Source organism: Oryx dammah, unplaced genomic scaffold (assembly GCF_014754425.2).
Source record: "Oryx dammah isolate SB20612 unplaced genomic scaffold, SCBI_Odam_1.1 HiC_scaffold_3, whole genome shotgun sequence".
In the NCBI taxonomy this organism is placed as follows: Eukaryota; Metazoa; Chordata; class Mammalia; order Artiodactyla; family Bovidae; genus Oryx; species Oryx dammah.
In genome coordinates this window covers 82,763,735-82,789,261 of record NW_024070187.1, presented here as the reverse complement: position 1 = coordinate 82,789,261, position 25,527 = coordinate 82,763,735, and the positions used below count along the sequence as shown (strand labels likewise).

Genomic DNA, 25,527 nt, shown 5'->3' with positions numbered 1-25,527 from the left:
CCTGTGTATACGTCTGGTTATTTAATTGATTTATAAATAATTATTTAAATATAAATAAAATACTTGGATGCAATCTCAAAAAGACACAATGATCTCTGTTAGTCTCCAAGGCAAACCATTCAATATCACAGTTATCCAAGTCTATGCCCCAACCAGTAATGCTGAAGAAGCTGAAGTTGAATGGTTTTATGAGACCTACAAGATCTTTTAGAACTAACACCCAAAAAAGATGTCCTTTTCATTATAGGGGACTGGAATGCAAAAGTAGGAAGTCAACAAACACCCGGAGTAACAGGCAAATTTGGCCTTGGAATGCAGAATGAAGCAGGGCAAAGACTAATAGAGTTTTGCCAAGAAAATGCACTGGTCATAGCAAACACCCTCTTCCAACAACACAAGAGAAGACTTTATACATGGACATCACCAGATAGTCAACACTGTAATCAGATTGATTATATTCTTTGCAGCCAAAGATGGAGAAGCTCTATACAGTCAATAAAAACAAGACCAGGAGCTGACTGTGGCTCAGATCATGAACTCCTTATTGCCAAATTCAGACTTAAATTGAAGAAAGTAGGGAAAACCGCTAGACCATTCAGGTATGACCTAAATCAAATCCCTTATGATTATACAGTGGAAGTGAGAAATAGATTTAAGGGTCTAGATCTGATAGATAGAGTGCCTGATGAACTATGGACTGGGGTTCATGACATTGTACAGGAGACAGGGATCAAGACCATCCCCATGAAAAAGAAATGCAAAAAAGCAAAATGGCTGTCTGTGGAGGCCTTACAAATAGCTGTGAAAAGAAGAGAGGCGAAAAGCAAAGGCAAAAAGGAAAGATATAAGCATCTGAATGCAGAGTTCCAAAGAATAGCAAGAAGAGATAAGAAAGCCTTCTTCAGCGATCAATGCAAAGAAATAGAGGAAAACAACAGAATGGGAAAGACTAGAGATGCCTTCAAGAAAATTAGAGATACCAAGGGAACATTTCATGCAAAGATGGGCTCGATAAAGGACAGAAATGATCTGGACCTAACAGAAGCAGAAGATATTAAGAAGAGGTGGCAAGAATACACGGAAGAACTATACAAAAAAGATCTTCACAGCCCAGATAATGATGATGATGTGATCACTAATCTAGAGCCAGACATCTTGGAATGTGAAGTCAAGTGGGCCTTAGAAAGCATCACTACGAACAAAGCTAGTGGAGGTGATGGAATTCCAGTTGAGCTGTTTCAAATCCTGAAAGATGATGCTGTGAAAGTGCTGCACTCAGTATGCCAGCAAATTTGGAAAACTCAGCACTGGCCAACCGACTGGAAAAGGTCAGTTTTCATTCCAACCCCAAAGAAAGGCAATGCCAAAGAATGCTCAAACTACCACGCAATTGCACTCATCTCACATGCTAGTAAAGTAATGCTCAAAATTCTCCAAGCCAGGCTTCAGCAATATGTGAACCGTGAACTCCCTGATGTTCAAGTTGGTTTTAGAAAAGGCAGAGGAACCAGAGATCAAATTGCCAACATCCGCTGGATCATGGAAAAAGCTAGAGAGTTCCAGAAAAACATCTCTTTCTGCTTTATTGACTATGCCAAAGCCTTTGACTGTGTGGATCACAATAAAGTGTGGAAAATTCTGAAAGAGATGGGAATACCAGACCACCTGACCTGCCTCTTCAGAAACCTGTATGCAGGTCAAGAAGCAGCAGTTAGAACTGGACATGGAACAACAGACTGGTTCCAAATAGGAAAAGGAGTACGTCAAGGCTGTATATTGTCACCCTGCTTATTTAACTTCTATGCAGAGTACATCATGAGAAACGCTGGACTGGAAGAAACACAAGCTGGAATCAAGATTGCCGGAGAAATATCAATAACCTCAGAGATGCAGATGACACCACACTTATGGCAGAAAGTGAAGAGGAACTAAAAAGCCTCTTGATGAAAGTGAAAGAGGAGAGTGAAAAAGTTGGCTTAAATCTCAACATTCAGAAAATGAAGATCATGGCATCTGGTCCCATCACTTCATGGGAAATAGATGGGGAAACAGTGGAAACAGTGTCAGACTTTATTTTTTGGGGCTCCAAAATCACTGCAAATGGTGACTGCAGCCATGAAATTAAAAGATGCTTACTCCTTGGAAGAAAAGTTATGACCAACCTAGATAGTATAATTCAAGATCAGAGACATTACTTTGCCGACTAAGGTCTGTCTAGTCAAGGCTATGGTTTTTCCTGTGGTCATGTATGGATGTGAGAGTTGGACTGTTAAGAAGGCTGAGTGCCGAAGAATTGATGCGTGTGAACTGTGGTGTTGGAGAAGACTCTTGAGGGTCCCTTGGACTGCAAGGAGATCCAACCAGTCCATTCTGAAGGAGATCAACCCTGGGATTTCCTTGGAAGGAATGATGCTAAAGCTGAAGCTCCAGTACTTTGGCCACCTCATGTGAAGAGTTGACTCACTGGAAAAGACTCTGATGCTGGGAGAGATTGGACGCAAGAGGAGAAGGGGACGACCCAGCATGAGATGGCTGGATGGCATCACGGACTCGTGGACGTGAGTCTGAGTGAACTCTGGGAGATGGTGATGGACAAGGAGGCCTGGCGTGCTGCGATTCATAGGGTCGCAAAGAGTCGGACACAACTGAGCGAGCGAACTGAACTGAAAATATTTTAAAATTTTATCTTCAGAGTCAGAATGGCAAACATAACAAAGATCTGTACTATGAATAATTAATCTACATCACTTTGATAGTATTACAAATGATATATAATATCAAACCACAGAGATAATTTCCAGTCTATTAGAAACATAAAGAAAAGGATTTTTGAGGCTAAATATGCAGCCAAGTGACTGTTCAAAACCTGCAGTGAATGAATGGGGGATTCAGATTTTGTTCAACCACAATCCAGGTCCATGCTCTGTTCCTTTGCCTTTCAATGTAGATCAGTCATATTAATGCTCCAAAGTAGCTTTTTTGGTGAATATATTGTGAATAAACTTACCTGATAGGAGATGATCATTTCTGTGTCAGAAAACAATTTTATTTGTAGCAGTATCTTGCTCAGTAAGTCCCTGTATGTTTAAAGGTTTTCAGAAATTTATTACATGAATATTTTAAAATAGTTCATAAAACAAACTTTGTAAGATAATTCAGCTGATCTCCTCTATATTTTTACTGCTGTAACCCTAGGAAAACTATCTGAAAAGTAAGGTTGATCAATTAATTTAACATTGGATTCATGTAAAGTAATAACTACCTGCATTTCTGCTTAGTCACTCAGTCATGTACGACTCTTTGCAGTCCCATGGACTGCAGCCCACAGGCTCCTCTGTGCATGGGAATTCTCCTCCAGGCAAGAATGACGGGTTGCCATGTCCTCCTCCAGGGGATCTTCCCAACCCAGGGATCAAACCCAGGTCTCCTGCATTGCAGGTGGATTCTTTACCATCTGAGCCACCAGGAAAGCCCAATAAATTCACCTCAGTGGAGTTAAATCCCATGGTATATGTAAAATTTATATTATAAATGTATCCACTGCTACTGTAATATTCTTCCTTATTGGAATCATATAGCTCAGTTTTCATTATTATTATGCTTCAGACTTCTTTCTTAAGAAATAAAATATTCACTGGATAGCAGATTTTTAGAGTCCTCATTCTTACCAGTGCATCCAAAGTTGCATTTCTTACTTCCTAACTTCAGAAAGACACCAAATATGAAATAATAGTCATGGATTTGCAACACTACAGATCCAAAAGTCCATTTAGAGAGCACTTACGAAAGTGAAAAAGTAAGTGTTCGTTGCTCAGTCATGTCCAGCTCTTTGTGATCTGTGGACTGTAGCTCACCGGGCTCCTCTGTCCATGGAATTCTCCAGGCAAGAATACTGGAGTGGGTTGCCATTCCCTTCTCCAGGAGATCCTAATCTAACCTTCAGTAGTAAGTGAATTATGCCTATTTTGCTCCAGTAAAATTAATTATCTGACTCTTCCCCAAAAGAATAGTTGTTGTCAACTGTTCCCATTATCCTCATCATCCCTCTATGCTAGGTATATCCAATTTTCTATGCCTACATCTAACATAGACTTATCACATAATGTTATCTATTTAATTGTACATCTCTTCCACAGTGCTCCAAGTTCATTGAAGACAGGGTGCATGTCTCTTCTTTGATTTTTGGCCCATTGGAGAAGACCAATGCTAAAATTAGCTGAGCTGCTTTTTAAAACTGCTTTTTCATATTATTCTTTGGTGGAATCTCCTCCTTAGCAAGGGTAATGCCATTGTTTTTTGTCACTTCCTTTATGTGGTACATTGTAAACAGATTATCTTAGGTTACAGCACTGACTCCCTGATTCAGAGGTAAATCCAGAGGAGTCCCAGCCCTCAAGTGTGAGCCAGGGGCTCACAGGGTTAGGATAGAAACACAAACAGCCATAGCAGTGACTCAGTCAAAAACAAGGATGACTTCAGTCATTTCCCCATTCATCGTCCTATCTTCCACCTACCTAAGATATACTTGTTATTTTAAGCTCTAAAATAATACAGCTTTTACAAGTAAATTCTAATTTAAAGACATTTCTTCTTTTTAGAAAAGCATGCATCAATAAAGAAAACCTCAAAGAAAGAAGAAAGTCTGCCAATAAATTAGGATTTCTAAACAATTAATTCTTAAGATATAGGAATTAACATTTTTCTAATTGAATTATGGGAGTTTAATTATTTCCCAAAATATTAATACAGTTTGATATATTTTACCAGTCACATAAAGCTCAAAATCAAACTGCACAAGTATAATGTTGAGTAAAAATTAGTCTCTGGAAAGCAGTCATAAAGGATTAGATGGAAATATGCCATCTGTTTAAGTAGGTGTGGCTCATACTTACTCATAGCCCATCTAACTGCTGAATTGCTCCTGCCTTTTTGTTCAGGCAGGTTGACTTTCCGGTAAAGAATTCTTTTGTCTCCCTGATTCGTTGTGCAACCTAATATAAGATTGTAATTGTCATTGGCATATATAACTGGATACTCCCTCTGGGTTTACAGAAATCAAGAGCACAATAAAAAATGAACCTACATTGGCATGTATACTATTTAACTCATAGAACACCTGGTGATTTTTTTTGAAGAGCAACTCCTAAAAAGAAATGCCTCATAGTTTACAGTTCTCTGCATTTGAAACTTGGGACATAATTGTAATTCATTTACTCACCCTCTCCTCACACAGTTTGCACATGAATTAAACAGGTTTGCAATTCTGCAGGAATTGGAGAGGCATAGCAAAATTATCTGGATTAAATCTTACTCTAGAATATTCCCTAGATATTGAGGAATGAGTAGGAAATTATTATTAAAATATATTTTTATCCAAAATGAATGAGAAGTGGAATGGCACACTTAACTGAATGTTCTGAATAATGGAAACTTACTATGCAAAATGTATTGATTTCTAAATGAGCAAAATAGGGCAAAATGCATGTAACACCAAAAAATTCATTAAATGTAACAACATATCACTCTTTCCTGGTTACAAGCATTATTTTTTCTGTTATATATTTATTTTAGTGTCATAGCCTGCTTTCTCAAAAAGCAGAGCCTGAGACAGAGACTTGCATGCAGTAATCGTTTTGAGAAAGAATAAAGGATAGAAAGAGTAAAATGGGGAGAGGAAGTTGACCATTACTAGCAGCAACCCTGGCTTCATCTCACTGGACATTTTGAATTTTATTTCCCCTATGACTAACAGGGGAAACATTTTTGCATCAGCTCTCATCCTATTCTGGCTCTAACAGAGTTACTGCCCCTATCTCCTATTGTCCATCTGGGAATGTCCAGTGGTTTCCTTCTAGCAGAAACTGAAAAGTCCTAGGTACTGACTTGAGAAAGTCATTTGTTACTCTTGAGATGAGCAGATCCAAATCTTCATGGAACTGGTAACCATACTGTGGCCAAGATAACTGGGCCAAGAGCATTCAAAGTGGCACCAAAAAAAAAGGGGGTTAAATGCATTTAGTATTTAGTGATTTGTATTTAAGATGTGGTAAAAGATCACCATTTTTCATATATTTTAGTATTTTTGAGGACCCAGACTTCTTTCTCAAATAACTTGTAATGGGGAATTTGAGAGTCTTTTTAGAAACAGAATAATAAATACTAAAATTTTATTACTCTCTATGCTAACATATGAACATAGAAATTACACAGTCAGCAAATGAAGCAATTGGCAAACAACTAATCTCAAAAATATACAAGCAACTCATGCAGCTCAAGTCCAGAAAAATAAACGACCCAATCAAAAAATGGGCCAAAGAACTAAATAGACATTTCTCCAAAGAAGACATACAGATGGCTAACAAACACATGAAAAGATGCTCAACATCACTCATTATCAGAGAAATGCAAATCAAGACCACAATGAGGTACGATTTCACACCAGTCAGAATGGCTATGATCCAAAAGTCTACAAGCAATAAATGCCGGAGAGGGTGTGGAAAAAAGGCAACCCTCTTACACTGTTGGTGGGAATGCAAACTAGTACAGCCACTACGGAAAACAGTGTGGAGATTCCTTAAAAAACTACAAATAGAACTGCCTTATGACCCAGCAATCCCACTACTGGGCATACACACCGAGGAAAACAGAATTGAAAGAGACACGTGTACCCCAATGTTCATCGCAGCACTGTTTATAATAGCCAGGATATGGAAACAACCTAGATGTCCATCAGCAGATGAATGGATAAGAAAGCTGTGGTACATATACACAATGGAGTATTACTCAGCCATTAAAAAGAATACATTTGAATCAGTTCTAATGAGATGGATGAAACTGGAGCCGATTATACAGAGTGAAGTAAGCCAGAAAGAAAAACACCAATACAGTATACTAACACATATATATGGAATTTAGAAAGATGGTAATGATAACCCTGTATGCGAGACAGCAAGAGACATAGATGTATAGAATGGATTTTTGGACTCTGAGGGAGAGGGAGAGGGTGGGATGATTTGGGAGAATGGCATTGAAACATGTATACTATTATGTAGGAAACAAATCGCCAGTCTATGCTCGATACAGGATACAGGATGCTTGGGGCTGGTGCATGGGGATGATCCAGAGAGATGATATGGGGTGGAAGATGGGAGGGGGGTTCAGGATTGAGAACTCATGTACACCCGTCGCGGTTTCATGTCAATGTATGGCAAAACCAATACAGTATTGTAAAGTAAAATAAAGTAAAAATTAAAATTAAAAAAAAAGAAAGAAATTACATAGTCAAGACTGACTAAAATTATTATGCCTATAGAATGTGTTCTCCAAAACAAAATAGTTAATATTAATATTTTAAAATGTGTTCATAAATCTAACTATGTCCATTTTCTTCTCCCTTGACATTTAGATATTGCAATGCCAATAGCAGAAAATTTTCTCCATACATGTAAGTTCATTAATAGTTAATTTCTCGTAAAAAATTTCCTAAATGGCAAAAAAAAAAAAGAGAGAGAAGTTTCACTTGAGAGTTAATGTGGTATGCACAAAGCGGCAATGGGAAACCTTCTTTTAAAAATTGTGTGAAGGTGATTGGAGATGGTCTTACATTGACTGATACCATGGATTTAAAATGAAGAACACATTATCTCATGCCATAATGGCAGAAGGGATCTAAGCAGTGATGATTAAAACCTCAGAATCTAAATGTAGCTGCACATTAGTTTTGAGCCCCAGGTCTGCCACTTATGAACTGGATGAATTTACACGGGTTACTTAACTTCCCAGACCTTCAGTCCAAGGTACTGTGATGATAAATGGAGGTACAAGTAAGTACTTTAAAAGAGTACACGCTCCTAGTGAGCACTCAAAAGATGTCAGCTATTTGCATGTTCTATTCTGCCAATGAAAACTTCAGGCCTAAGAGCTCTCTGTGGAATTCTGATCCTAGAAGCCAAGTGCATTAGTGTGCTGAGAAGTCAGCTGCCTTACATACAAGCAGCTCCTTGCTGGCCAAAGCCTTCTGCTTCTACTCTTCTCCTGGACGCTTTAAGAAATGTGATCCCCACGGTTACTAGAACCTGGAGCACACTGTCAGGGAGAAGCACTCTTCTTACCTGAGGTTGACTGGAGCAGCTGGATTAGAGGACTTGCCCTCCAGAGCGAGGTGACACCACCCCAGTGGCTATCCTTCAGTCACAGCGTGGTTATTCCTGAGCAACCTGGGTAATATTTAACACAAATCTGTATTAGATTGCTTTCCTCTGTGATATATTTTGATGAAACAATCATTTAGCAACTAATAAGACATTTTAAGCTCAATTATTCCTATAAAAAAACTTCAGCACTGATATGACCAAAATCCAAAATTAGGAATCTGTCAGGTTGGTAGAGAGAAGTAATCCACATAGGAATAAAAGCAGTGACAAGAAAGAGATCAGCCCGTTTGTGCATTCCCCCAGACTAGAACATTAAACAACCATCTGTATCAATATCCGAATCTGACTTGGTTTATCTGAGATTTTAACTCTACTTTAAATAAAAGGGGAGAAGGGAGAAGCAAGAAAAATCAAACAGGGTTGAAAAGAGAATAGAGTGGCATGTGACATAAAGTGACATATTAACGTGCAGTAATAAGATAAACAACGGTGTCCTACTGTATAGCACAGGGAACTATATTCAATATCATGTGAGCAACCATAATGGAAAAAGAATATATATATATATATATATAAAACTGAGTCACTGTGCTGTATAGCAAAAATTAACACAGCATTGCAAATCAACTATACTTCAATAAAAAAAAAAGTGTAGTAAAAAGTGATGATAGAGAGGCGGTTAAAGCTTGGTAGATTATTTGATGTTTCTGAAACTATCACCCAGAGAGCCTTTATTGTATTCCTTAAATCCTTGAAACTTGCCATAAGACTTCTTTTGACAGAACAAAAGCTCTAAGGTGCCAGGTAAGATTTTGCAAATATAATAACAAGGCAGTACTGCAGAGGTGGGATCCAAAAGCTTAACAGAAGTAATTATCATGAATAAGTAAAATCTTGGAATGAAAATTGGTGCATGGATGTAAATTAGATTAAAATTCTGAGTAAGAGCAGAAACAGGGAAGTAGAGTCACCGAGGGGAGGTTCTACTAGCCCAGAGAGCATCTTTGTTTTTACATTCCTCTGAAAGAAGTTGAGTAAAAGCCAACTCCCTTTAGGAGTTGTTCAAACAGAAGGGAGGATCCAGAGGAACCCTTATAGTTTTAGGTTCTGCATTATTTGCTTTATCCTCAGTAGCGTCCATGGTAAGGGAGTGGAAAGAAAGAGGGAAAGAAAAAGGAGTCATACTCAGTGAGTCAATATGAGGGTTCTCTCATTTAAAAATAACAACCACAAAGGCCCTGCTTCAACCCAGTGATGCTTGCAAAAAGCATGCCTTAGCAACCTGAAGTTTTCATCAAAGAGAACAATCTAGAATCAGAAGCAATATATAAGCTTAAAGATTTCAACAGGCTAGTGAAGGCCTTTTAAAAGTCTATGTCCCTCTTCTGTGTTTCTAATCCTTTCCACACTCAGGAAAGAATATCTCAAGATACATCTTGTCACATATAATGCATAACATCTCTATGAAGCAGTTGACCATCTAACCTTTCCAATAAATTTAAATATTCCCACTCTTGATACAAATACCTTTATCTAATTCAGAGTTTTTCAATCTTAACTACTAACATTTTGGGCTAGAAAATCTTTTGTTTCAAGGACAGTTCCATGCATTACAGGATGTTTAGCAGCATTCCTGGCCTGTACCCACTAGATAACAGTAGCCAAACACTGCCCTCCTTCCAGTTATAACAACCAAAAATGTTTCCAGATATTGCCAAATTACTTCTAGGGATGGGAGGTGGCATGTTAAACTGACATCAATTGAAACCACTACTTTAATTTATGACCACTGCATTGATTTTGGCAAGTTTTATTTACTCTCCAAATTCTTATGAACAAACCTTATACATAAAAGTTTTGTAGTCAAATATTTTTATCTTAAGATGGCTCATGAATTACACTATATAGACTTCATTTCTACAAACATTTGAGAACTTGTTTGAGCTTCTTTTATGTGATGAGTTCTCTCCATTAGGTTCTGGAGATATATATATATATATATATATATATATATAATTTTTTTTAAAGATATGGTTCTTACACTCTAGAAATATTTATTAAGGAGACTGAGAATCTCTAGCAAAAGGTACCATAAATTGTTAAGGGACAAGCTCAGTGCTTTAGATGGAGTAAGGCAAGATAAGAGAATCAGAGAGAAGGTCAGATGGGTAGGATAATAGTGAAGTTATACTATTATTGCAGATTTGCTTTAAAGAGTCTAGCAGTTTCTCTGGACCTGAATTGACACTAAAGCAGTCTTGATACTGAAAAGTATATAACTTTGGGGGAAGGGTTAGTTCTCTTCATGTATTATTCCTTTTATCCAAGTAAAACACATTTCTGTCTACTCTGTCTCTCATCAGTAATTCATTCACATTCATTCACATTTTCTTATAAATGCTTCCTAGCAATCATTGCTTTAAACAACTGTTCACAAATTCTAAAATCACACATTTTTCCATGCAACTTCGTAATTTGTTTTACAATTATTCCAAATTTAAACATTTAATTCCACCTATCTCTTTCAGGAGGTCATAGCAAGGACATACATGCACACAAAGGGGATGAGGATGGGGGAGAAAGATGTCCATCTATTTTGAATAAATTTTCAGGAAATCTCAAGACATCAGTAAATTAGTATTAACGTCTTCAAGACTGTATTTTTTCTCAATTAAAAGTTAATAGTGACCTATTTATAGAAAGGTAGATTGTTTAAGAATGCATGCATACATGGTATCAATATCGTTGTGTGCTAATGACTCCATTTTGGAGCAGGTTGTGGACATCGCAAAATTACTCGCTCTGGCAACAAGATAGCCGGGGGCATGGATGCTGAGGAAGGAGAATGGCCCTGGCAAGCTAGTCTTCAACTGAAAAGTGTCCACCGATGTGGAGCCACTCTGATTAGTAACAGCTGGCTTGTCACTGCTGCTCACTGTTTCATAAGGTAAGCTCTGGACCACATAAATTTCTCAAATTCACTCAAGTACCTAAAAATCTGATAGGTATCTTTCAAGAATACAGCCATATAACTATGCTTCCAACTGTCCAGTATTGTGAGGTATAGCTCAAAATTACTCAATGAATTATCAGTTTTTTTAAAAAAAGATATATTCAGACTGAGCGATGTTATCAACAGTGGCACATTTTGGACCAAATAATTCTTTGTTGTGGGGAGCTATCCTGTGCCTTATAGAATGTTTAGGAGCATCCCTGTCCTCTAGACACAAATGTCAATACATCCCCTCAAGACTGACAACCAAAAATCTCTCCAGACATTAGCAAATATCTCTTGGAAGACAAAATAGCTCTCAATTGAAAGTCACTAAGATGAATCTACTTAACTCAATTTCATAAAGAAACTGTAAAGCCCAAATTGAATGCAGATCTGTTTCTTTCTCATCTATTACATTAGGTCTAATTTACTTAATTATAAGTATTTTAGTCCCTCCTGCAACCTTCCATATATATATATATACCTCTCTTTGAAATGATTATTTCTTTAAAGGATATATTATTATACCAAAACTTTGCTTTTTTATACCTAAAAGTTTTTTACCCTTTTGTTTGATGGTTCATTTCACCAATTTCTGTTGACTTTATATAACACTTACTGGTTTTATATACAAACAAAAATTCCTCTCAAACTTGAGAGTTTTAAAGTGTTCCAGCAACAGTACTTTTCAGTGCTTAATGTGTTGAATACAACCCTTGATTAACAAGTAATAGTAAAAATCAGAAATATCTTTCTATTTATAGTTTTTAATGATTATAAAAGAGAATTTTGACTATATCCTGAATTTCCATAGGTTTACTCTGTCTCATATCCTTGCACACTATTTATAAAATCTTATTTATCTTGTGTTATATTTATCTTTCTAAATCCTCCTGAGTCTTTTCTGTACAAATAATAATCATAATAAAATGTAGTTTCTATGAGTTACCTTTTAAAATAGAGCTTATTGACTTATTCAAAATTTATTCATGCTATCATTATTTTAGCTATTTTTCTTACATACAGCTTTGCTTTTGTGTACTTATATGCACTATGGAATTCAAAATTTATCTATTTCTTTTTGCAAGTATATTAATTCCTACAACTCCAATATATAGGACTTTTAATAAATAAATCTATTTTCTTTAGGGCCAGGGATCCCAAACAATGGAATGTTAGTTTTGGGCTCCTTTTAAGTGATCCACAAATACAGCGAAGTGTCAAGGATATTATAATTCATGAAAACTACCACTACCCCTCACACAACAATGACATCGCTGTAGTGCGTCTGTCTTCACCAGTACTGTATACAAGCAATATCCGAAGAGCATGTCTTCCAGAAACTTCTTATGCATTCCCATCCAATTCTGATGTGGTCGTCACTGGATGGGGAACATTAAAGTCTGATGGTGAGTTCCTAAACGTCTATCATTATATGGTTTGGGTTTTAGGACTTTAGAAAGATACTCAGAATCACAGCTAAACCTGAGAAGTACTCTCTCTAGGTCATTTTAAAGGAGATGAAAACCAACTTCAGTGACATTCATATAGAAACTACAATTTCGTAGCATTTTTTAACGTAACTTCACTTCCCTTAACAATGGCAGTTTTTACAGAAATGTAATATTTGAATGAATTGCTTATTACTTGAATAAGTAATTCATTCACCTTCATTTCATTTATTGATTTACTCATTCAATAAAGATTTACTTTGATCACAACCTTTATTCCAAGTACTGTCCTAGGTCATTTAGATATATTAGTAACTAAAATAGGCAAATATTTCCTGCCCTTACAAAGCTCACATTCTTGGCAAAGGAAGACAGACAATAATCATGAGATATAATAAATAAGATTACACAGCACATTTTCTGTAGGTAAGTACCATAGAAAAAGTAAGCACCACAGAAGATTGGACATTTTTGATGGGGTAAAATGAATGACCTTCTGTGACAAAGCAATACTTGAGCAAAGACCATTTAAACTTGTGCATTTACATGACCCTAATAATGTAAGCATGTTGTGTTTGTATTCATAAATGCATTTAAAAGCAGAAAATATAAATCCCAAATTCCAAGATAGGATTATAGTAACAAACAACAGAAAATCTAAAAATAATCATAAAATGTATATTTCTGGAGTATGAGTTTTTCATTTTGTTTTCTAAAGTATATGTGTAATAAATATAAACCTCCAAAACAATTCAAAAGTAAAAAAATTCCATCAACATGGATGGACACACTTAGTATTTCTAAATATGGTCATTTTTAACTGTAGCTGGGTGTGTTCATAACATTATTTCCTTGTCAATAAGAAAGCACACAAATACAAGTTTAAATAAAACATGTTTTACATTGATTTTGAAATTGTACACAATGTTAGATACTAATAACCTAGCAAGGGAGATTAATATTGACTTTAGAAAAAGTTATATAATTTTTTCCCTAGGAACAAGTCCTAATATACTCCAAAAGGGATTAGTGAAGATTATAGATAACAAGACCTGCAACAGGAAAGTGGTATATGATGGTGCAATCACACCTGGGATGTTGTGCGCTGGGTTTCTGGAAGGAAGTGTCGATGCCTGCCAGGTAAATCTGCTTATTCTATTTTCAAATGGATTTTTTGGTATGATTTTTAATTTCCAATTAATCTGTTCAATGGTCTCAAAAGACTGATAATCTTTAAAGACTGAAGTACATATTTAGCCAAAGTAGCTGATTAAAATTATATTTCATATATATAATGCTAGGTCTCATTATAGTATTAAAGGGCTAAATCACCCTTACTGAAAGGGGATGAGAATCAATTTCAAATAAGCAATGAAGAGATGCAACTGAATATTGGTAACCTTAGTTCAACTGGTCCTCTTTCACTGGGAAACACAGCTGGGTCTGACAACAGGACTAAGGATTGTGGAGCTTTTTTGATTTACGGTGGCTCCAACACCTTAAATATTTGATTTATTTAACATTTATGTAGCATCTTCATGAGCTAGCTACTGTTTTAAGCTCTTTAAAAATAATTTAGTTGGTTTATGCCAATCTTGTGATGTATGCTTATACTATTATAAACCCTACTTCTCAAATGAAGAGACTGAGACAAATAGATCAAGTAATGTCTAAACTAACACAGGTATTAAATGATAAAACTGAGATTAAGTTCAGGAAATTAGACTCCACAGCCTCTAATTTGAATGCTGCACCAAGTTTCCTTTCCATATGCTTAATATACTTCAAACACTTCTGATGCTGTTTATAAGCAATAGTCCTAGAACCAACAAAAATACTATTGTAGTTATCTAGGCAGGCAGAATCAGTGATAAATCCAGAAGGATTCTTATCCTGTTCATTCAATTCACTTATTATTCTTTCACTCTAGGAGCTAGATGACATGCAAACAAGAACTTGTAATACATAATGATCATTTCTTATTATTATTTCCATCTTCCCAACTGTCCCATTAAACTTACTCTTCAAAGTCATTACAAACTTAAATTCTGTTTCACTCACTTTATCTCAGTCTATCACCCTCTACCCCATGACTCTGTTCTAAATTTGTGCACCCTAGAATCCATGTTTTATTATTTCAGCCACTATATTGACAGCACCATCAATGATTTCATCATCTTTTGATTCCCCCAAACCCATCTTAATCTCCAAACACAAGGCAATCTATTTGCCTTACTTGCTTTTATATATGATCCACTGTTCATGGGGTTCTCAAAGCAAGAATACTGAAGTGGTTTGCATTCTTGTAATGGTTTACCTATAAGACCTTTTAGAACTAACACCCCCAAAAGATGTCCTTTTCATTATAGGGGACTGGAATGCAAAAGTAGGAAGTCAAGAAACACCTGGAGTAACAGGCAATTTGGCCTTGGAGTACAGAATGAAGTAGGGCAAAGGCTAATAGAGTTTTGCTAAGAGAATGCACTGGTCATAGCAAACACCCTCTTCCAGCAACACAAGAGAAGACTCTACACATGGACATCACCAGATGGTCAATACCAATATCAGATTGATTATACTCTTTGCAGCCAAAGATGGAGAAGCTCTATACAGTCAGCAAAAACAAGACTGGGAGCTGACTGTGGCTCAGATCATGAACACCTTATTGCCAAATTCAGGCTTAAATTGAAGAAAGTAGGGAAAACCACTAGACTATTCAGGTATGACCTAAATCAAATCCCTTACAATTACACTTCCACACAGTGGAAGTGACAAATAGATTCAAGGGATTACATCTGATAGCCAGAGTGCCTGAAGAACTATGGATGAAGGTTCATAACATTGTACAGAAAACAGAGATCAAGAGCATCCACCAAAAAAGAAATGCAAAAAGGCAAAATGGTTGTCTGAGGAGGCCTTACAAATGGCTGTGAAAAGAAGAGAACTGAAAGGCAATGGAGAAAAGGAAATATACACCCATTTGAATGCAGAGTTCCAAAGAATAGCAAGGAGAGATAAGAAAGCCTTAATGATCAATGCAAAGAAATAGAGGAAAACAATAGAATGGGAAAGACTAGAGATCTCTTCAAGAAAATTAAAGATACCAAGGGAACATTTCATGCAAAGATGGGCTCAATAAAAGACAGAAATGGTATGGACCTAACAGAAGCAGAAGATATTAAGAAGAGGTGGCAAGAATACACAGAAGAACTATATGAAAAAGATCTTCACAGCCCAGATAATCATGATGGTGTGATCACTCACCTAGAGCCAGACATCCTGGAATGTGAAGTCAAGTGGTTCTTAGGAGGCATCACTACGAACAAAGCTAGTGGAGGTGATGGAATTCCCGTTGAGCTATTTCAAATTTTAAAAGATGATGCTGTGAAAGTGCTGCACTCAATATGCCAGCAAATTTGGAAAATTCAGCAGTGGCCACAGGACTGGAAAAGGTCAGTTTTCATTCCAATCCCAAAGAAAGGCAATGCCAAAGAATGCTCAAACTAGCACAAAAGTGCAGTCATCCCACATGCTAGCAAAGTAATGCTCAAAATTCTCCAAGCCAGGCTTCAGCAATACGTGAACTGTGAACTTCCAGATGTTCAACCTGGTTTTAGAAAAGGCAGAGGAACCAGAGATCAAATTGCCAACATCTGCTGGATCAACAAAAAAGCAAGAGAGTTCCATAAAAACATCTCTTTCTGCTTTATTAACTATGCCAAAGCCTTTGACTGTGTGGATCACAACAAACTGTGGAAAATTCTTCAAGAGATAGGAGTACCAGACCACCTGACCTGACTCTTGAGAAACCTGTATGGATGTCAGGAAGCAACAGTTAGAACTGGACATGGAACAACAGCCTGGTTCCAAATAGGAAAAGGAGTACTTTAAGGCTGTATATTGTCACCCTGCTTATTTAACTTCTATGCAGAGTACATCATGAGAAATGCTGGGCTGGAGGAAGCACAAGCTGGAATCAGGATTGCTGGGAGAAATATCAGTAAGCTCAGATATGCAGATGACACCACCCTTAAGGCAGGAAGTGAAGAGGAACTAAAAAGCCTCTCGATGAAAGTGAAAGAGGAGAGTAAAAAAGTTGGTTTAAAGCTCAACATTCAGAAAACGAAGATCATGGCATCTGGTCCCATCACTTCATGGCAAATAGATGGGGAAACAATGGAAACAGTGACGGTCTTTATTTTGGGAGGCTCCAAAATCACTGCAGATGGTAATTGCAGCCATGAAATTAAAAGACGCTTGCTCCTTGGAAGAAAAGTTCTGACCAACCTAGACAGCATATTAAGAAGCAGAGACATTATTTTGCCAACAAATGTCCGTCTAGTCAAAGCTATGGTTTTTCCAGTAGTCATGTATGGTTGCACTATAAAGAAAGCTGAGCACTATTGGAGAGATGGTGCGCATGATAAAGAGGCAGGTTGAGGAGGGTAAAAGTTCCATTTGGGATTTGTAAAATATGAGGTGCCTATGGAATATCCAGATACATATGTTTAATATATCATTGTAAATAAAAATCTTGAGCTCAGGAAACAGTTCTGGCTATAGATATATACCTAAAAGTCATTGTCATCTGGACAGTACTTATATTCATAAGCATGGATCAATAACTCAGTGTATAAAATAAGAAGCAGCTAAGTAACTGAACTCAGGTATCATGCTTTTAAAGGACTAACAGTAAGAGATAAGAATGATCAGAAAAACTGAAAAGCCTAAGAAATTGATCTCACCAGAATCCAGGGATCGGAAAAAAAAAGGGGGATGGTTAATAATAACACATAACATCAAATCAAGTTAACTGCTGGAAAGTGTGTATCAAATTCAACAATTGTATAGTGGTAAAGTTGGAAAACTGCATTGGTAGAAAACCCGTTTTGAATTTTTCTACCAATTGAATAAAAGATTAAGTAAGCTGAGCAAAAGAGTATTAGTTTAATATAGTCTCATTTATTTATTCTTTTGTCGCTCTTGCCTGAGAAGACATCCAAAAAGCTATTGCTAAAACCACTGTAAAAGTGATTACTGCTTATATTTTCCTCTAGGAGTTTTATGATTTCGGGTCTTATATTTAAATCTTTAATCCATTTTGAGTGTACTTTTGTATGTGATATACAACAATGGTTCAGTTTCATTCTTTTGCACGTAACTGTCCAGTTTTCCTGAAAGTGAAAGTGAAAGTCACTCAGTCATGTCCAACTCTTTGTGAAATTCCAGGCCAGAATTGTAGAGTGGGTAGCCTTTCCCTTCTCTAGGGGATCTTCCCAACTCGGGGATCTTCCCAATTCAGGGATCAAACTCAGAATCCACATTGCAGGCAGATTCTTTACCAGTTGAGCCACAAGGAAAGCCCAAGCACCATTTATTAAAGAGGGTGCCTTTCCCCCATTGCATACTATTCTTGCCATATGAAAAGATGCTCAATGTCATTAATTATCAGAAATATGCAAATCAAAACTACAATGAGATATCACCTCACACCTGTTAAAATGGAAATTATGAAAAAGAAGATACAAGTGTTGGTGATTGCAAAGAAAAGGGAATCCTTGTACACTGGGAATGTGAATTGGTGCAGCTGTTATGGATAACAGTTGGAAGTTCCTCAAAAAATTAAAAATATAACTAGTTTATTATATGGAAGCTTCCTAACTGTCCACTGATAGGTGAATGTATAAAGAAGATGTGGTGTATATATACATACACACACACACACACAGACACACAGACACACACACACACACACACACACATACACACAGACACACAGACACAATGGAATATGATTCAACCATACAAAAGAATGAAATCTTGCCATTTGCAGCGACATAGATGGACCTGAACAGTATTGTGCTAAGTGAAACAAGCAAGACAAAGTAACAGTTACTATATGATTTCACTTATATGTGAAATCTGAAAAACAAAATGAAACAGACTTATAGGAACAGAAAAGAATCTAGTGGCTACCAGAGGGGAAGGAGTAGGGGAACAGATGAAATACGTGAAGAGAATTAGGAGTACAAAATTCCAACTATAAAATAAATAATGAAGTAGAACATAGAAATATGTCAATAACACTGTAACAACTTTGCATGGTGACAGTGGTACCTGGACTTATCATAGTGATCAATTCATAATGTATTCAATATAAAAGATCAAATCACTATGTTATACACCTGAAAATAACATGATATTATATGTTAATTATAATTCAATTTGAAAAAAAAGAAGTGAAGAAAAGAAGGAGAAACTGGGAACTTCAGTATAGACTACTACATTAAGTTTGGGCTTCCTAGTGGCTCAGATGGTAAAGAATCTGCTTGCAATGCAGGAGACCTGGGTTCAATCCTGGATCAAGAAGATCCCCTGGAGAAGGAAATGGCAATCCACTCCAGTATTTTTGCCTGGGAAATCCCACGGAGAGCGGAGCCTAGTAGACTACAGTCTATGAGATTGCAAAGAGTTGGACATGACTGACTCATTAACACTATTACTAAGTTAACTCCCTTTTATAAAAAGAAGATAATTAGGACAATAGAAGAGCTTTTAATATCCGGAAATGTTGTGATTTTTTTTCAGGTAGACAAACCAAAACAGGCAGACAAAAAAGTATATATGCCTACAGAGAAAAGGCAGTGAAGGGAATGAAGACATATTGGAAAAAAATACACAAAACAATTACTGATAGAACAAAGTTTTGATTCAAAGAACAGATGAGGGGATTAACCCTGAAAAGAAACAAATACATCCATTTGCCTGAAAAGGAGAGTAAACGTAGATGTGGGCTGATGTAGGTGAGCTGGAAAATCAAAAGGGACAAGGACAGGAAACAGAGAGATTGCTACCTGTTGCTTTCTACTTATTCCATCAATTTGAAACTAAGTAAGATACTAGGTTCCAAGTGAGAAAATCAAATTTTAAAAAATTCTGAAATGAACCTTGTATGTTGCTGGTGGGAACGTAAAATGGTGACCCTATATGGAAAGCAGCATGGTAATAATTTTTCAAAAACAAATAAAAATATATTAACCATACATTCCAGCATTTCCATTTCCCAGTATTCACCCCAAAAAATTAAAAGCAGGAACACAGATATTTGTACATCCATATTCATAGCAGCATTATTCACAAGAGCCAAAAGACTGAAGCAACACAACTTTCCATTGACGGAAAAACTGATAAACAAAATGTAATCTATGCATAACATTACATATTATTCAGCCTTAAAAAGACGAAAATTCTGAGACACTCTACAACATGGATAAAACTGAAGACATTATGCTAGCTGAAATAAGCCAGTTGCAGAAGTACAAATGCTATACAACTCCATTCATGTAAGGCACTTGAAATAGTTAGATTCCTAGAGACAGAAAGTGGAATGGTGACTGCCAGGACCTGGAGAAAGGGATCAATGAGGAGTAATCATTCAATGCTGGGTGTAGAGTTTCAGTTGTCCAATATGGAAAAGTTCTGGAGATGGGAGGTGATGATGATCACATAATATGAATGTACTTAATGCCATTGGATTGCATACTTAAAATGGCTAAAATGGTAATTTTATGTGTATTTTATACAACTGAAAAATAAAAATTTTTTTTAATTATGAAATGAGAAGAGTTTTTACTGGCTCTTCTTAACAATGAGAATGAAATATGTCTAGAGACCCCTTACTACAGGGGAGGAGATGTTGGTTTAAGGATGTAAATTGTGACAAGATTTTCTTTCACAGTGTATGGTTGGCCCAGATTGTAGTGGGTGGAGGGTAAGAAGCTAAGAATCTTGTTGGCAGAGTAATCATATGGATAAATCATGCACTATAGTCACATAAAGAAAGATAGAAAGTAGGAGGGAAGTTGGAGAAGTCAATGGCACCCCACTCCAGTACTCTTGCCTGGAAAATCCCATGGACAGAGGAGCCTGGTAGGAGGCAATCCATGGGGTCTCGAAAAGTCAGACACGACTGAGCGACTTCACTTTCACTTTTCACTTTCATGCATTGGAGAAGGAAATGGCAACCCACTCCAGTGTTCTCGCCTGGAGAATCCCAGGGGCAGGGGAGCCTGATGGGCTGTCGTCTCTGGGGTCGCACAGAGTCAGACACGACTTAGCAGCAGCAGCAGCAGCAGCAGGAGGTAAGTTAATACACTAGGAGAAAAGGGAGGAGTCAAAAATTAGCTTTCTCAAGAAGTTGAAGAGCAGATGTAGGCTGAAAAGGAATGGAGTGGAAAAAACTGCAAGTATAATGCTGGTAATAGCATCTCAAAGGTGGAGTCGATCCAGGTGTTTTCCCAAGATTGGAAGAGCAATAGCCTAGTGCTGGTAGTGAGTAAATATAAATTACTTCTTTTTCAACATCTGTGTGAAAATGAGAGCGTTTGGGGAGATAATCAGAGAATTCCTCAGCATACTGATGATGGTATAAGCAACAATATCTTAACTATCTCTTTTGGGTAATAATTGAGTTAAAATTTTTCAAACGTATTTCTTATTATATTGTTGTATCCAAAGACATATATTGATGTCTTTGATTTAAATAAATGATTATAAAATTAAAAAGTGTTTTTGACTAGAATCATTTTAATATTGAAATGTTTAGCTTTTTTCCTTCTGTTTCTCCTGTCTTTACTACAGGAGAAAAAAATAAGCAATATTCATACTTAAATCATAAATAGTCATTATATATATCCTTTTCTCTCTAGGGTGACTCTGGTGGACCTCTGGTTGGTGCAGATTATAAAGGCATTTGGTTCCTTGCTGGTATTGTAAGCTGGGGAGATGAGTGTGCCCTTCCAAACAAGCCTGGAGTCTATACTCGAGTGACACACTATAGAGATTGGATCATGTCCAAAACTGGTCTCTAGTGCAGAAATACATTAAAGTTCAAAAATTATACCCTTGTTAAATATGTTTGTAATTTCAAAGCATATATAACTTAGTATCACCTCTCTTTATGCACATTTAATGTTTCAAATTTAAACATATTTGTATAATTTTAGAATTACGAAGACTTTTTGTGTATTAGATTTTGACAAATATTTAGTGATAGCAATGGACTAGGACATAGATATCTCCTTTCACCCCTCTCTAGACTGAAAGGAATTATTTGAGTAAATATGGATTTCAGTTTACTAAGGAGATGTTCTCTGTTGATTTGTAGATCCAGGTCCCTTGGGAAGTCACAGATTAGGTGTTATCAATAAACTCCCTTCTATTGCATATAAACAGTCTCCTCCTGAATCACATGGACTTCTCCAGATCCAGATATTGGTGGGCTGTAAGCTACTGAGCTGCAATAATACTGCCTATAAAAATTTTTTCAGGAAAATTTGTCTACTTGTTTTCTTTCTAGTTTTTGTACTAATGCTAATCCCCTATTGATGGCTTCCTTACCTTGAGTGACACACAATAGCATGATAATCCCATAAACTATCCCAAGTCAATAGATCCCTTGACAAATTCTGATGTCCCTACTATACTGTTATATGATATAGTTGTTACTAAGTATCTACCTAGCATAGCACTCTAAAATGAAATATTTGCTGTAAAATTTTTGCATGAGTTTACACAGTAGGTTTATTATTTGATTGGTCTTAAAATATTTTGTTGTATCTTGAGACATAAATGTGTAAAAATTAACATTTCTACACCCCGCCAAAGTAGTGCTGAAGTCCTGTCCAGTGTTCCTGAGCACAAGAAGGCTGTAACATGCCTTATGGAGAAAATGTACATGTTAGATGGGTCTTGTCAGGCATAAGCTATAGTGTTGTGTCCATGAGTTCAATGTTAATCAATAAAAAACCTTGTACATCCAGAAAAGGTAAGAGGAAATTTGCGGATCTGTACATGAGGCTGCTTCACAGAGTGCTAAGCTGAAACCCATAGTATATGACTAAACCATAGAAAAGCTGCACAATGGTGAAAGTTGTGGATTCATGAGATGAGGGCTGATTTTTTTTTAAACAAGTCAAAATTAATTTAATTGGCAAAATGTTATAACTTCAAAAGGTATTTACACTGACAACACAAACATTGTCTAAAAGATCTTAATGAAATAGTTTAAATTCTCTTTTTCTTATCCCATCTTCAGAATCCATTGTGCATTTTACACTCAAAGCACATCTCAGTTCAGCTAAGCCAAACTTAAGATGGTCAGTTGCCACCTCTGGTTGATGGCAAAAGTAATGGAGTGGGATGCCATTGCCTTCTCTGGGTTGATGGCTATAGTGCTGGACAAACCCATGTCTCGTCCATTTCACCAACTCAGGTCGAAGCTAAATGATAGATTGAGTCTTTCATTCTAACTAGCATCCCAAATATCAGAAGTTCTAGGCCAAGGGTCAATTATTCGTAGTTTTTATTGGAGTATAATTGCTTTACAATGTTGTGTTAGCTTCTGCCGTACAACAAAGCAAATTACCTTTACATATACATGTATCCCTTTTGGACTTCACTCCCACCCTCTCCATCCCACCCACTAGGTCATTTCAGAGCACCGAGCTGATCTCCCGGGGCTATACCACAGGTTCTCACTACCTATCTATTTTACACATGCATTTATGTCAAATGCAATCACCCAATTCATCCCACCCTCCCCTTCTCACGCTGTGTCCACACATCTGCTCTCCACATCTATGTCTCTATTCCTGCCCTGAAACTAGGTTCATCTGTACCATTTTTCTAAATTATATGTACATGTATTAATATACAATATCTGTTTTTCTTTTTCTGACTTACTTCACTCTGTATGACAGCCCTAAAAGGAATGAAATTGGGTCATTTTTAGAGATGTAGTTCAATCGTAAGGGCTGATTTTTTAAAGTATAGTGGACAGCATTGTTGTGAGGCTGAAAGTCAAAGAAACTCATGGTAACTAGCTTGCACATTTCAAACTAGTTATAGTGCGATATTGTGATATAGTGATATAGTGTGGAAAATGTCGAACTTGCAGGTGAGGCAGTTTCTACATATCAGGAATTTGGGGAAGAATTTGTAAAGAAGTACAGTTGATTTATAATATTATGTTAAATAATTTTTTTAATATCTGCTATGTATTATACAGGAAAAGGCTTGTGTGAAGAGCAGGTGTTCAACACTGATGACTTTTGGCTTGTTTTTATAAGGATGTTGACAAATGAACCTGTGTGATGCAAGTAATATTTTTGGCTTGCAGAAACCTAACAGTGTGTTTTCACTAGAATCAATGGTTCAGTATTCACTAATTCAGAGTTCATGGCAACTTTATAGACTATAACTACCACAAATTATTGTTGTATTGACTTATTAGATCAAATAAGTAAAGTGAACTGTATATTTATGATATATTTTTGTTTAAAAATGCATGTGTTACATTTTTCTAAAAAAAACACACTCCTCTTGATTTCTAACTCATCTATTTCCACCATTAATTTTTCTAAAGCAGTCTGTTTCAGAACCAAAACAATCCATTAGAAAATATTTCCAGACGCTTCAGAAAGGCACTTAGGAAGTATATTCCATGTCCTGCGGTATAATATTTCATCCAGGTCTAGAAGTAGGGAGGAAGCCAGTATTTCTGAGCATGTGGTGACAACCAAAAGGGAACCCAGATAAGCAACTGGTCTAAGCTGCTCAAAACCCAGGAGCTAGCACAGAAGACACTGAAGAGGTACGTAAGGTAAGTCCAGTACTCTTATCTATCCTTATATAGTACCAAATAGACTCCTTCAGGGCCTCGGTGATGCTATGTTGTTGTTGTTGCTTAGTCTCTAAGTCATGTCTGACTGTCTTGTGACCCCATGGACTATAGCCCACAAGGATCCTCTGTCCATAGGATTTCCCAGGCTAGAATACTGGAGTGGGTTGCCAGTTCCTTCTCCAGAGGATCTTCCCAATCCAGGGATTGAACCAACGTCTCCTGCAATGGCAGGTGGATTCTTTACCACTAAGACACCAAGGAACCCCAGATGATGCTATATTCATGTTTCATTCACCTGCCAAGAGAGAATATATAGCAGGTATTTAGTAATTATTTATTTAACAAGTGAATGTAAGACAACAAACAAATAAATGAAACTACAAGAACGGGCCATCTAAATTAAAATAACCACCCTTACTTTTAACATTATTCTTTCTTTGGCTGCTACAGAAGCAAACTAGCTGATAAGACAAATCAATCTGGTGATTTAATAAATTCCAATCTAAGTCATACCAGTAGTAGGAAACATCATCAAACACTCAATATGTAAGATACAGCAACAACACAGAGAAAGTTTCTAAGTGGCCCTAATGTGAAATGATCCAACTACAATATAAAGGGATGTATATTATATATAAACATACATAGATGTGGTTAAAGCATTTGTACAGTATTCTCTCTAATACCAAGCTACCCTATGAAATAACGTGCAAAAACAGCAAGTACAATAATTAGACAATTATAAAATCAAAGCAATAACAGAAAAATTGTTCATGAAGTTAATGATTTTATCTAAACATTAAGACTGATTGCATAAATTTGAATGCATCTCAGTATTAGATCAAATTAATTCTAACTGTTAAGGTATTAGTTTGATGTTTCATAGAGAACAGTTCTGAATAAATATATTTATCTAGTGTTTGGATGCTCAGCATTGTGTGATTGAAAAGAAAACAAATTTTTTGAGAAATTGCAAATTTGTGATTCTTTAAATTACAAATCTTAACTGGATCAAGTTCTTTTTTAGTATTTTCTTCTTTTTCATTCTGCATGTATTGAACAGAACACTTAACATTCTTTTTTTAGAAAACGTCTTCACTAAAGTTACTTGAATAATATCCTAAGAGAATTTTAAATACAAAATTAAGTTTCAAACGTCCTTCTTCACTTAGGAAAAATGTTGTGAAAACCAGGCCATCTGCTGAGATACTACAGTTACATTTGGCCCTCAGAAAGTGTTTGTCT

General features: G+C 36.5%; 1 protein-coding gene across 1 annotated transcript in view; it reads left to right on the top strand.

The window, feature by feature from the left end:
• LOC120862179 (transmembrane protease serine 11C-like) overlaps positions 1–21,469 on the top strand; it is a 66,129-nt gene extending 44,660 nt beyond the window's left edge. Inside the window, exons 6-9 of the mRNA XM_040238295.1 lie at positions 10,929–11,100; positions 12,298–12,557; positions 13,597–13,739; positions 21,308–21,469. Of these exons, the coding sequence (XP_040094229.1) occupies positions 10,929–11,100; positions 12,298–12,557; positions 13,597–13,739; positions 21,308–21,469 (737 nt within the window). The remainder of the gene's footprint in view (positions 1–10,928; positions 11,101–12,297; positions 12,558–13,596; positions 13,740–21,307) is intronic.
• The last annotated feature ends 4,058 nt before the right edge of the window (positions 21,470–25,527 follow it).